Here is a 14382-nt window from a genome sequence, read left to right as displayed (position 1 = left end):
GATACTTGGGATAGGCCATCAATATTAGATTAGTGGGGGTCTAACTCTCAGCGCCCCTGTAAATTAGCTGTTTAAAGGGGCCGGGATACTTGAATGGGACAACGCTGCAATACCTTGCACAGCCGCTATGAATGTAACAAAAAGGAGAACCATGTAAACAATGAAGAGGCTGCGGCTCCAGTGCGAGCATTGCGGCCCCTTCAAATAGCTGAACGGTGGGGTTGCCGAGAGCCTGAACCCCACCTATCTAATATTGATGGCCTAACCGAAGGGTGAAGTTCACTTTTTTCCCTCCTGTCACTCCTAGGTTAAAATTGATGAATAAATGTAAAAATAATTTGCGGAATGAAACAATTTCACTGATCTGTGTTGCCTTTTTTCCTTGTTTATTATGTGGGCTTTGTGTTTCTCTTCACAGCTGTTTCATAAAGAGAGACTTCTGAGGCAGAGGACGTGGGAGGAAGCTGAGGGAATTTGTGAAGAGTTTGGCGGCCATCTTGTCAGTTTTTCACATATGCAAGACATGAACAACTTGTATTCATTCCTTAAGTCTTTATTGGAGTACGTCTGTCTTCTTTTATCCATAGCTCTGTTGTTTTCCTGCCGTTAAATGCTATGCCATTGATCACCAAATCATTTTGACCATATGACCTATTAGGGCTTTTGAGCGTTATAGATGGGGATCCCCCGCTCAGGATTATTCTCTATGGAAAAGAGGGTAGAGCCCACCTACAAGCAGCGGCTTATGTTCTATTATATGGACGGCCATTCTCCTGAATGACTGCCGTGTTATACTATATTTAGCCTTCAGTGGCTGATACAGGGGAAATGATCAGCTGACGGCAAAATCAGTTAGTAGAGGCTCTGATATTTTAGACCGTCCCTTTTTTAATGAGGTTTATTGTTATTGGGTCGAATCTTTACAAAGATGTTTGACTTTGCGGGAGAGTGCCTCAGATTGTCCGTATTTTCATATTTGGAGTGGACTTTCTAGGATTGTAGGCAGCGATCAGGGATCAGCATGGCTAGTTAAGTGGTGGGGAAATATAACTCTACTAGAAAACCATATGACACATTGCAATTAAAACGGTTCGCTTTGGACAAGCCCTTTTTTGATAGAAGGGTCCCCCAACTTCTGACTGATTACAGTTATCCTGCTGCTGGGACCCCAATCAATCCACTCCAAAGTGAAGTGTAGTCGCTCGCGAATTGTGGGTAAATAGTGACCTTGCAACCGTCTAAGGAAAGACTACTGTGGTTTTTATGTGACGGTCGCAAGATCACCACCAACTTTTTATTTCTTATAGGATAATATTGCTGCACGGTTATGTGTTTTCCTCATAAAGGTCCAGTACTGTGTGTAATATAACCACGTTTTTAGAAGGCTGGAAATCATCGGGGGTTTTCTATAAAAAGCTATGCAAAGAAAAATGACTGTTACCCATTTCCGCTACTCTGATTCCAGCCATCGTTTTGACATCATATTATAAGAAAGCATCTCATTGGGTGTCACTGGCTAGACCCCTTCTCTTTGTTATGGATTTTTTTTTTTTTTTTTTAATTAAAGTGCAATATGTAAATATTTTTTTTAATCCGCTAAATATTTTACTGAAGTTTTCAAAACTTTACGGGTTATAACTCCTTTCCCCTCCCGCCACCCTGGAGATAGCGCTTAGTTTAGGTCTGGTACAATTTTTATATGTTATTATATAACATAATATTAATCATATTTCATTTTCTCTTCCTAGTACCAGTAATACACGATGGATCTGGCTGGGCTTAAATAAAAGAAATCTGGGAAACTGGGAATGGAGTGATGGTCATCCAGTAAGTTGAAAATTTTTCTCATCTATGATGTTTTAAACTGAAACCTGTAGTCTTATTTTTCTCAGTTTCTAATCGTTCTATCTTTTCGTAAGGGAAAACCTCTCAACAAGCATTGACTTTCTGGTGAGCTTGTACTTATACACCATAGATAATCAGAGCTGCAGTGTAAAGCATGTGGGAGTGTTTAAGACTACCCGAGATTTGCTTTGCAGCTTAGACTACTATGATCTTAGCTGCAATAAATGATCTGGTAAAATAAATTCCAGGTCAGTATAACCCGTGGGTTAGTGGCTTGGAGATCATTTGTAGACCTCAACTGGAATTCCATTTACATTTTCCATAAATTAGCCACATTTTATTTACATTTGTCAGCTGATTTTACAACAGACAACTAACTGGCCTCTTGTCAATACTCACTATGTTTTTTTTAGAAAGGGCACAGTCTTTTATCAGGAGCAACAAGTAAATTCCAGAGAGCCTTAATCTGTGTTTTAAAATTCCCTGCAGTTCTGCAAATTATTCTTGGAACCTCCTCACTGCCAAAGAGATGTAGCCCATAATAACATATAAGCAATACGTAATGCTGTAATGTCTTCAGAGTTGCACGAGGTGCGGCTTCACTTCAATCCTTTTTTTTTTTTAAATCAAATAGTTTTTATTGACCTTTTCAAGAAAAAGAATACAAGGACAGAAAAAAGAAAACTAAGTAGCCCATACATAAAAGTAAATTATATAGACCATACATTACAATACACTCATATTTTATTTTTTTTAAATTATAAAATTACAAATGTAAATTTTTTTTACAAACCCTCCCTTACCTCACCCCATTATCCCAATATACGTGAGCGCACCTTGAAATCCAATTCTGCGAATAATCCAGTACTAGAGGCGGATATTCCCCTACTTTAAATATGCTGCTTACGAAGTTCACTATTAAAACAGAGCCTTGCATCAGAGGAGAGAAGACCTGCAGCAGGCAAATCGGGCATTTTCAACCACACTGCCCATTGGCTTTCATATTTTTTTTCTCCTCTCCGTGCCCCCCCATTTAGATGTATATGCTTTTCCTTCACAAATGTATTTTAAGCATGTGGTATCTTTCTTCCAAAGATTTCCTCTACAGTGCTGAATGAATTTCAGGAAGAAGACTATTCTCTCCGGGACTGTGCTGCATTTGAGGTGGGTAGCCATGAGTGAGCAGTGTACTTGTTGGCTGCATATGTTGATGCTGGCTGCACTCAAGGGTTGCAAAGCATCGGAAGACACATCTACTCCATGAGACTTTTTTTTTTTTTTTTCTCAATGCAAGTCATTAATAAAGTGTAGGTTTGGTTTTGCTGAGATTTTCTGAATGGCGTGTAAAATTCTGTCGGTTGCTCCTTAGCAACAGACTACAAACTTTGTCAGCAATTACTGTTTAAAAAGTTTGAGGCAGACCGACAGTGCTTCATGAATATTCATTAGACTTTCCACCTGTCCAGCTTGCTCTGGTTTTACCATCCTACATCCTCATGTTGGTTATGCGACCAACAGCGCTGGCATTGGAGAGTCAGGCGACTACTGCATGCCAATTGTCATAGCATTGCATTGAGTTTTACAGTATTTGCGACTCTCTGGCACAATTAAGTTGTTTTTATGCAACAGGACCGTAAAAAGAAAAATCCTTTAAGTGAATTACCTAAAAAAAAATATATCCACATATTTCATAACTCATAAAAACATAAAATGATGTATTAAAAGTTGCTGAAATAATCGTGGGCTAGAAGACTTTCTGCCGGAAACCACCTACTGAATTCAGTATGCTAAACCTGGGGGTAAATGGGATAGTTGTCAGCTTATTGCTTGTTATACCGACTTCCAGGGGAAATACAGTATTAGGCTATGTTCACACGGAGTATTTTGACGAGTTTTTTGACGCGGAAACCACGTCGCAAAACTCGGCAAAAATGGCCCGAAATGCCTCCCATTGATTTCAATGGGAGGCGTCGGCGGCTTTTTCCCGCGAGCAGTAAAACTGCCTCGCAGGAAAAAAGCGACATGCCCTATCTTCGGGCGTTTCCGCCTCTGACCTCCCATTGACTTCAATGGGAGGCAGAGAAATCGTATTTCGCGGGGTTTTATGCCCGCGGCGCTCAATGGCCGCGGGGGGTGAAAAACGGTGCGAAAATCGCCGCGAAATCGGCGTGCAGTGAGAGGAAAATCTGCCTCAAACTTTCAAACTGAATTTTGAGGCAGATATTCCTCCTGCAAAATACTCCGTGTGAACATAGCCTTAAAGAGGACCTGTCGCTCTCCTGACATGTCTGTTTTAGCAAAAAAAAATATTCCCCATGAAATAACAATTCTGGAGCATCTTATCTTCGTACGAATACAATGTGCTGTACCCCTGCCATTCCTCCTGGGAATTTATAGATAAATTTATAACTGGGTGTTACCAGTTGGGGTGTGTCCCTACACAGACTGAACTGTCCAATCGGTGTTGACAGTGGAACTGTTTCGGGACACACCCCTTTGACAAGGAGAATGGTAATGCCCAGATTTCAATTTATTCATAAATTAATAGGAGAAATAACAGAGGACGGGCACAATGCAGAGTTCTAAGAAAATATATTTCATGGGGAAAACAAGTATTTACTAAAATAGACAGGTCCTCCTTAAAGAGTAACTTGTCATTTGGGGAAACTTTTGACATGCCCTAGCCGAGACCCCACCAATCACTGAAACGAACAAGCTCTGCCTCTTCAGCTGCAATCGGCAATGCTAGTATGCCTAAAGACGGGCTCATATAGAAAGTCTATGAGTCCGTCTTCAGACTTTCTATGTTTTAATCTTTCCATTTGTCTATACTTTGATTGGATTTCAAGTTACAATTTTCTTTTTTTTTTTTTTTTGAAAACAGCTCAATCTGCCCAAACGAATGTACTGGATGGGGTTTATGGACCTGGTCCATACTGAAACAAATTTCAGACTGAAACCGTTCCACTGTGATTCGCGACTCGATTTTGTGTGCCAGGTTCCAAAAGGTAAGATTCCTGCTGAATCCTAGTAATGCTGAGCTTTCACGTTACATTTTAAACATGCCATTCACTTTGTTTTTTTACTTTGTTTTGCACAAGCAGGAATAGATCCCAGAGGGCAGAGAACCTTTAACCTTCTTTTTTTAAGAATATGTATTAACAGAATAGGTGATAAATGTTTCATCACTAGGACCCCACCAATAACTAGAATGGTGGGACTTGGCTGTCATATGAATAGAACGGCAGCGCATATTCTTGTCTGCCTCTCCATCCAAACTCCTTCACATCACAGTTGTGATGTGGAATGGGGACTTGGTACCCCAGTTCTCATAATCGTTGGGGGGTCCTAGTGGTGGGGGGCCCCCCAGCACTGAAGCATTTATCACCTACCGTGTGAATAGGTAATACATGTATTTGGTGGGAAAATCTCTTTCAAGGGGTATTTTATTTTATAAAGTGATGGCATATCGCTAGGATATGCCATCACATTATGATCGGTGGAGGTCCAACCTCTAGGAACCTCCACCGATTTATTAGACTTTCTTCGAGAGATATATGCCATCCCTTTCGAAGATGTAATAATCCTTTTAAGTGACACGATGCCTTCAGAGACACCAGCAATCAATACACAGCCAGACCTTAGTTTTAATAGGAGATTTCCATTCCAACAGACATCATATATGAATTTCAATAGCATATCCTAGCGCATGTGTGGACAACGTGTCATTCAAATCAGTGGCTTCTCATGATTGTATACAGCAGAGATGGGACATCTCGTTTCAGGGCACTGATATGTGTTGTGGATCGTGTAGTGGAAAACCCCTTTTTTAAAGCTTATGTTCGCTATACATAGATAAAATCAACCGAACATAAAAAGTTGATCTGCTTTGCAAATATGTTGCATTAATAATAATTTACTGATCATGAGATTTTGAATTTTACAGAATCCGGATTCTGATCTCTGCATAATACAAATGGTCAGAGAAAGGTCTGTGAAGACACTGGACATGGAATTGTGGCTGTAAAAGTAAGGCCTCATGCACGCGACCGTAGCCATGTGCACGGCCGTGATTTTCGGGTCGGACGGCTGTGGAGTGTCACCTGCGGGCCGCCCGCAAATCGTGGGCTATGCACATGGCCACGTGCATTAATTTCTATGTGCCTGAAACCATGGTCGTGTGCATGGGCCCATAGAAATGAATGGGACCGCAATTCTCCCCGTGGATTTTCGGGGGGATTGCGGCTGCAAAAGCACGTTCGTGTGCATGGAGCCAAAGTCACTGTACAGTAATCAGACATAGTAAAAAAAACAAAACGATCCCAGAATGCCGTGCGGTACGGAACAAGGCATTAAAAGAGCCTGGTTAAATTGTTAGAACTGTATCCGTTGGCTGTCTCCAATAATGATGAGCAGAATTGTAAGTGCAGCTCTGGACTAGAACACAGGCAGTACAAGAAATACAAAGTTACGCGGCTTTAGATCTAGATGATATTTGTTTATAAATTTGTATAGAATTCAGCATCTCATGTATTGTTTTACATTTTCTAGGTACCCCTCTGAAAAACCCAGATTGGTATCAACCAGGTAATTTAATACAAATTAATCCTAAAGCATTATTCACTATATTGGCCAGCACTAAACCCTTCTAGTATTAGAAACACAGTGGGGTTTTTGCGTGTTTGATTGTTTTTGTGTGCTTTGTCTGGTTTTGTTGTGGGTTTTTTTTGTTTTTTTTACATTCAGTCTTTTATTTTGTCCATTTAGATTGGAAAAGAATGAGTTCTGCAGTTATCATTGAAGGTGATGAATATTGGTTTGTGTCGGATGCAAAACTAGGCTACAAGGAAGCTGCCCTCTATTGTGCCAGCAATGGCAGTGAATTGGCAACTATAGATTCTTTAACCACCATGAAAGCCATACAGGAACGTTTGAAGAAACAAGGAACATTTTCGGTAAAACATTTTGTCTAGAAATTTGGCATTTCACTGTTTTCTTGTGCTTTCAATTTTTGCTGTTAAACGGTTTATACCATCACAATAACCTCGGGGACAAATGGGCATGGTAGGTAGGTCACCCGCTCACGACCCCACTCTAGTAGCTAATGCCAGTGTGTTTGCAAAGACTACCTTTCGCTCTAGACTCTAGATGGCTGGACCTGGCCATCCATGCATTAAAAGATCAGCCAATCATTTAAATGGACGGCATATAATACTAGGTTTCCCCTAAAGTGGTCCCTGCGGTTCAGAGCTGAGTACCTGGATATTTACCAAGTGCTAAGAACTTCTCTCAGAGCATCTCTAGGCTGTCCGAAAATGTCAAAGCACGTGAAGACCCCTGAAACCATTATGAGTTCCGGATTGCGCAGACAAAAGCTGAGGAATGGAGCTGCTGCGGGAGCTGCTGCTGTGTCTGAGTTGGTTTGCGGAAGTTGAGTTGCGCGGAATGGACGGATGTCTTCCTGCTGAGTCGGAGAACCGCTGTGTGGTTGACAGACAGGTTCGCAGTGCATTGCTGAGGTCAGTGGGTGACTGGCAGGAGCCTTCCTACGTGAGAGTGGAGCAGAGCATTCAGTGAGCAGCCAGTTGAGACCTTCTGCTAGGCCAGGAAATAATATGTTACCCTTTTATCAGGGAGGAGTTCTCTTGTCTCTGTCCGACACGTGTGAGCGAGCCATCGTTCGCATATCTGAACTGTAACTTGTAAGAACTGCGCCTCTTTTTAGGGCTCATTCAGACAAGCGTGATTCTCGTCTGTGTGTTGTGCGTTGAAAACCGCAGACCGCACATGGACGCACATCCATGTGCTGTTCGTATTTCACGCATCAATTACATTGAAAGAAATAAGTGCTTGCAAGTGCGTGAAAAACACATGCCAAGCGCAACACACACGGACAGATTTACGCATGTTTTTTACGTGCATAAATCTGTCATTCTCATGTGAATGTAGCCTTACTGTGACAAAAAACAGTATAAAATCGCAGGCACGCAGTAGAAGCCCGAAGGAGGCGATCTTGCGGTATTCAAGATCCATATACATGACGCCTAAGTTAATATTTTGCCAAGAAATATACTATCAGCCCGAGGTTTGTGTCATCCAAAAATAACATCGTTCAGCAAGGAGAGAAGCACAACACACATATGTTTCTATTCTAGCCTGAACATGTGTGTATTTATATATTGAGTGATTTATTATTATTTTATTTAAAAAAAAATTTGGGTCTGAGGTTCCTGATATTTACTTGTTTTTATATTTTAGTTTCTTGTTTCTCCTCAGCTCCAGGCAATACTGCAAAACTGGTGGATAAAGTCATCTGACTTTAAAGGTTACCATCCGTAAGTGCAACTTCAGCATCCCTTCTTGTTTTCTTTCTTTTCTAAGCCCATAGCAACCAATCGGCTCTCAGCTTTCATTTTTCCAGAGCAATTTAATAAATGAAAGCTGGGCACTGATTGGTTGCTAAGAGCAAAACAGGACAAATTTTCTGTGGGACAGTATTATAAATTTTTATGCATTTTAAAATGTATGAAAAATCACTGTTATTAGGCTTTTTATTTTTTCGAGCATTTTTAGTGGCGCTTTTTATTTTCGTGTCATTTTGTACATACCATTTTCCTGGCACTTTTGATGTCCTGTAGAGAAGTCTATGGAAAAAAATGGCATACCTAAAGCATGCTGCATTTTGAGGGAAAAAAAAAAGCCACAGACCCCAAAAATGCTATAACAGCAAAATGTATGCAGGCGTTCTCATATTTCACGATCAATCTTTAACTAATCTCTGGCTGCAGCGTTTTTGATCCCACACAAAAAAAAAAAATGATGGGTGTGAAACAGTCCTTAGGCCCTGTACACATGGAGTATTTTGCAGACAGAAATAATCTGCCTTCAGCAATTTTGAGGCAGATTTTGAATACCTGCATTTATTTTTCTGTGGTGTTTCGCAGCGTTTTTTGCCTGCGGCCATTGAATCTAATGGGCTGTAAGAAAAAAATGCTCAGAAATAAGTGCCACGGATTTGATCTGCCTCGCATTCATTTCAAAGGGAGGTCAGAGGCCGGAACCGCGGCAAGAAAGGACATGCAGCTTTCGGAAGTTTTTTGGCGCTGATTCCGACGTGGTTTTAGCATCAACATCGGCACCAAACATCTGTGACCGGAAGTGTGGTACCAGAGCACTGACTCTAGTAGATGTCAGGGATCATTGCTTATACAACCCACAAATTATGTATAGGTGCCTTTTATTATTATGTAGTAGTATATCGGAATGTGCGTAGGTTTTTTGTTTTTACGTTGATACAATTAACTGTATGCTGTTTACTGATCTCTAAAAACCCTATGTGTATCTAATTGTAAAATGTGCATTTATTTACATATAGTTAATTTTAATCAATCAGATTCTTATCGTTTTGTATTTATTTAAAAAAAAATAATTTGAAATGCAGAATAGTACAAAATGAATCAGATTTTTACTGCTTCTGTCCTGTTTACATCATCGGTTTTTACATTTTAGGTTTGTTCTTTATCGAGTGTTGGGCACAAGTGCCAGAGAGTGCCATTCTATTTCTGCTTTAGACCATTTTCCAGGTAAAGTTTTGGGGTTATCTACCGATTTTACAGAGGCGTAAATGATCTGTGTGTTTTTTTAGTTGTTTTTTTTTTTCTAAGATACTTGAATAGGCAAAGCCACTACAGTACTCCCATTTATTAGCACAAAGCACAGCAACTCTGTTCCCGCACACATTTATAAGAATTTTTCTGTGGCCTGTTGCTACCACTAGGTCAACCTGTATGCAGCTCAGGTCAATGGGAGTTGTGTCCATCTGTATAAAGATTGCGCCCCTAGTGGTGCAACAGGCAGTTCAACGTTTTACAGGTATATGTATAGTGCAGAAGTCCCCAACCTCTAGTACCCTGTGAGCCACATTCATATAAAGAAAATGAAGGAAAGACGTATTAAATGTGGAGAAATAAGAAATCCTGAAACTAAGCCGCTGACCGCTCACACGAGCACTTCCGCCGCTCCGTTTTAGTGTTTGGTGGGGGTCCCCGTGCTTGGACCCCACCAATCAAAACTTCTGACATGTCAGAAGTTTGTCGAACGTTTAGTTACTCCTTAAGTATGTTAGGTAAGCACTCTATTCTACTAACCGCAGGTAGGCATTGATATTTTTTTTTTTTTTTTGTATGTCCTAATGTAAACACAGGCCTAATGTCGTCGTCTTTTTAACCTATTTAATGTTCTAATTCCACAGACCAATTTAAACCTATAAACTGCAATGAAAGACTCCCGTTTGTATGCAAAAGTCAAAACTTTTCTCTCCTGGAAATGGTACAAACCAATGTAATCAACACTTCTGGAAGCTGTCCAGAAAAATGGACTTTATTTGGAAACAAGGTACACGAGAGAATGACCGGGTTCTTAGATACTTACAATAAAAAAATTGGGGTTGTTATGTAATTTGTATATTGCTGTATTGCTACTAAATTGTTGCTGGCAAGGACGTCAAGCTCTTATGTTTTAATCATAAACAAATGTTTGACTTTTTTTTTATTTTTTACCGATTTGACGGTCAATAATATCAAAATGAATACGCCTTTCCACACCATGCGGTAGGCATTGAACGCATCCAGTGCTGCTCTGACCAGGTATATCTGGACTTTGGTTTACAGAGACGTCGTCCAGGACCCACTTAAATACCAGCTGCCTTAAGATGCCCCGCATCTTAAGGCAGCTGGTATTTAAGTGGGTCCTGGACAACGTCTCTGTAAAGGAGGGAATTTGTATTTGGGGTGTTGTGTTGTATCCCAAATGCTTTTTCTTTTTGCTGAAAAATAAAAAATTACTTGATATAAAAAAAAAATACCAGCTGCCTTGAAGTATTAAATAGAATAGCACTGTACAAATCGCATTGAATAAAATTGTTTTTTAATTATACTCTCAAGAGTAACAACATAAAAAAAGCACATCAAGTTAAAAGTATGTGGCGTGCCAGTCTCTGGCCCAGCCTTGGGTTTCGTGATATCGGCTTCTTCCGGGGCATTCCTTCAACACAGTTGACTTGTAGGTGGATGCCGGTTGACACATGGTGTGGATAAAAGACAGAGTAGATTGATATCCCTGACCATCAGCGCAGTAAAGTTAAACTGACTTTATTTGTTCTTATTGGTGGACTGGACCGTTACCTGTTCTGGTCGGTTTATTAGTGAAGTGTGCAAAGTTTGGGTTTTGAAAATCTGTTTTGATTGCCTCATGTTTTGTCTCATCGTCTGCTATATCTATACCCGGGAACATCATTACAGCAGTATGACTAACACGAACTGATGTTTTGTGTCTTATTTTTAGTGCTTTGTAAAAGTTCCTGAGAAAAACTTAACGTTCTCTGAAGCATCTAAATATTGCATTACATTTGGAGGCACGCTTCCTTCAATTTCTAACCAACACGAACAAGGTGAGGAGTGACTACTATGTAAAATGTACTTAAACAAGTTGATGATTATTGGTGTCGTTGTAAGACCCTGTTGACATTTATGGCCTCTGTTTTGCGTAAATGCCGAGAGAGGCTCACGATTCGTATTACGTGCGGGCAAATCCACAGAGCAATACGGTACCAGCAAAAGAAATCTCATGTACACGCTGTGGTTTTTTTTGACACATAAATTGTTGACCTGCGGTGCGTGTTTTAAAATTCACAGCATGTCGAGTTATCTTGAGTTTCCACTTGCGAATTAGATCGGTCTAGTTCTAAGGAAAAACGCACCAAACCTGCAGCGTGAAAGCGCGCAATTAGGTGGTTTTTTACCTGCGAATTTCCTGCGGTTTTGATGCATATTTTCCACAGCAAAATACGCAATGTGTGTATGTAGCCAAAGGGTCCCCACGTAAACGATAAACGGGCTGTGACAGATGCCCAACGGTAATTCCAACAGTGTTCGGACAACAGCATGCATCTAATGTTCAATAAATGGTAATTATTCGTCAAACCGCATCCGCAAAACCGCAACGTTTAAACCATCAATGCATATAGGGTGTTTCTCAAGACCCTATATGCATGAAAGGGTCGAAACGTTGCTGTTTTGCTGATGCTGTTTGATGAATAAATACCTTTTATTGGACATTATTAGAGATGTGTGCTGTTGTCCGAACACTGAAAACATTGTAGTCGATCGGCTGGGGTTTATCTGATATAGGACGATGTGACACCATCCCATACACCGGGACCTGTGCTGCTTCACCTCACTCCTTTTTTTTTTCTTTAGATGCTTAACACCCATAGGCTATTATGGCACCCGTTTAGTGTTAACATGACATATATGTTAAACAGATGCCAAAATAGCCATTGGGTGACTGAGGCCACTGTCAGGTATCCGTCACCGGCATCCTTCACCCACAGGCTATTATGGCATCCGTTTAATGTATACATCATGAACAGGGGCGTAACTATGAAAGAGTGGGCCCCATAGCAAACTCTTGACTGGGGCCCCCCAGGTGCCACACGCAGCCCCCCTTATAGATCGTGCTCCCTGTAGATTGTGCCATACAGCCCCCCTGTAGACCGTGCTATACAGCCCCGCCTGTAGACCGTGTCACACCCCATTTGTGGATAGCGCCCCCAATCTCCCCCTTGTAGATAGTGCCACACAGCCCCTTCCTGTATATGGTGCCACCCACACAGCCCCCCAAGTAGTACAAGGCAATGGCGCATCCGAGAAAGTTGCGTCATATAGGGGGATGTCAATAAAAGATGGAAAGGTGTGTTTGGAGGCAGGACTATGTGACTCTTCAGGATAGCGGCACCTCCCCATGACCTTTTAATGAGTAATTCGCATATAGTGTGCGCCATTTTAAAAGTTGATTTTTATAGATTTTGTGTATCTGAAAAAAACATACATTTGGAAATCTTGTCAGGTCCTGTATTACCGCATGGTGGCGGTTCAAGGGGTTAAAACTACCAGACAGGTTGCCATTAAATATACAATGAATTGAGAACTATTCCATCTGCCCTTCAATTTTGTTATTATAATTATATTTGATATAATTACAGCTTTAGAACCAAGCTCATACATATATACACTACCGCAACCAAGCTCCGTACATAAATACAGCACTAGAACCAACCTCAATACATATATACAGCACTAGAATCAAGCTCTGACATATATACGGCACTAGAACCAAGCTCAGTACATAAATACAGCACTAGAACAAAGCTCATACGTATATACGGCATAAAAGCCAAGCTCAATACATATATACAGCATCAGAACCAACCTCAGTACATACATACCGCACCAGAATCAACCTCCGTACATAAATACAGCAGTAGAACCAAGCTCAGTACATATATGCAATACCAGAACCAAGGTCAGTACATATATACAGCCCCAGAACCAAGATCATACATATATACAGCCCCAGAACCAAGCTCCGTACATAAATACAGCCCCAGAACCAAGCTCCGTACATAAATACAGCCCCAGAACCAAGCTCCGTACATAAATACAGCCCCAGAACCAAGCTCCGTACATAAATACAGCCGCAGAATCAAGCTCCGTACATGAATACAGCCCCAGAACCAAGCTCCGTACAGAAATACAGCCACAGAACCAAGCACCGTACATAAATACAGCCCCAGAACCAAGCTCCGTACATAAATACAGCCCCAGAGCCAAGATCATACATATATACAGCACCAGAACCAATCTCCGTACATATATACAACACCAGAACACATACAGCTCAATTTAATGCAACCCCTTCCGCATAGGTTTGTACGGCGTAAAACTACAGCTCCCAGCAAGGCCCGAACAATGGTAATGATATACTGGGAGATGCTGTTTCACAAAAAAAATAATCCTACCACCCATCATCTTGCTGCAAATCATACAGTGACTACAGTACTGATTAGAGGCAGAATAAACATTTACATTAAGTGACTCACCAGTGACGTCTCAGTTTCTAGTTCTTTTTCTCTTTTCTTCTCCCTCCGGTCCAGATCTCTATGATGGATTTCTCCTGGCCACAGCCAATTTCTGCAGTTTTCCGCTCAGATGTCTTCAGCTTCTGACTTTTAAAACATTTCTGCACCTATAAATGAAGATAAAATTCTCAACACCTCCTAAATATAATAGCGCCATACACTGTGTCCATGATAATAATCGTACCATACACTGTGTCCCACATACACAATGTGCCCCCTGTAGATAGTGCCCCATAGCCCCCCTGTAGATAGTGACCCCCATAGAGCCTCTGTAGATAGTGCCCTACATAGAAGCCCCTGTAGATGGTGCCCCACATACAGCCCACTGTAGATAGTGCCCACATATGGACTCCAGAGTTGCAAGGCAATAGTGCTAACCACTGAGCCACCGTGCTGCTCTACATATAGCTTCCCCTATAGATAGTGCTCCACTTATAGCCCACCCCTGTAGACCGTGCCCTACAAATAGCTCCCCTGTAGATAGTGCTCCACATATAGCCCACCCCTGTATATAGTGTCCCACATATAGCCCACCCCTGCATATAGTGTGCCACATCCCC

The 14382-nt window shown here is 41.2% G+C and overlaps 1 protein-coding gene across 2 annotated transcripts in view; it reads left to right on the top strand.

Annotated features, from left to right (window-relative positions):
* LY75 (lymphocyte antigen 75) overlaps nucleotides 1–14382 on the top strand; it is a 79394-nt gene that overhangs the window by 47158 nt on the left and 17854 nt on the right. For both annotated transcript variants that reach the window (XM_075829347.1, XM_075829346.1), the window contains 10 exons: nucleotides 419–561; nucleotides 1749–1827; nucleotides 2941–3009; nucleotides 4730–4853; nucleotides 6397–6432; nucleotides 6613–6800; nucleotides 8122–8180; nucleotides 9355–9428; nucleotides 10097–10239; nucleotides 11188–11293. In XM_075829347.1, the coding sequence (XP_075685462.1) occupies nucleotides 419–561; nucleotides 1749–1827; nucleotides 2941–3009; nucleotides 4730–4853; nucleotides 6397–6432; nucleotides 6613–6800; nucleotides 8122–8180; nucleotides 9355–9428; nucleotides 10097–10239; nucleotides 11188–11293 (1021 nt within the window). The remainder of the gene's footprint in view (nucleotides 1–418; nucleotides 562–1748; nucleotides 1828–2940; nucleotides 3010–4729; nucleotides 4854–6396; nucleotides 6433–6612; nucleotides 6801–8121; nucleotides 8181–9354; nucleotides 9429–10096; nucleotides 10240–11187; nucleotides 11294–14382) is intronic.

The sequence above is a fragment of the Rhinoderma darwinii genome, chromosome 6, assembly GCF_050947455.1.
Source record: "Rhinoderma darwinii isolate aRhiDar2 chromosome 6, aRhiDar2.hap1, whole genome shotgun sequence".
Classification (NCBI taxonomy): domain Eukaryota; kingdom Metazoa; phylum Chordata; class Amphibia; order Anura; family Rhinodermatidae; genus Rhinoderma; species Rhinoderma darwinii.
The sequence above is the reverse complement of the archived record's forward strand: the minus strand, read 5'-3'. Positions and strand labels throughout refer to the sequence as shown.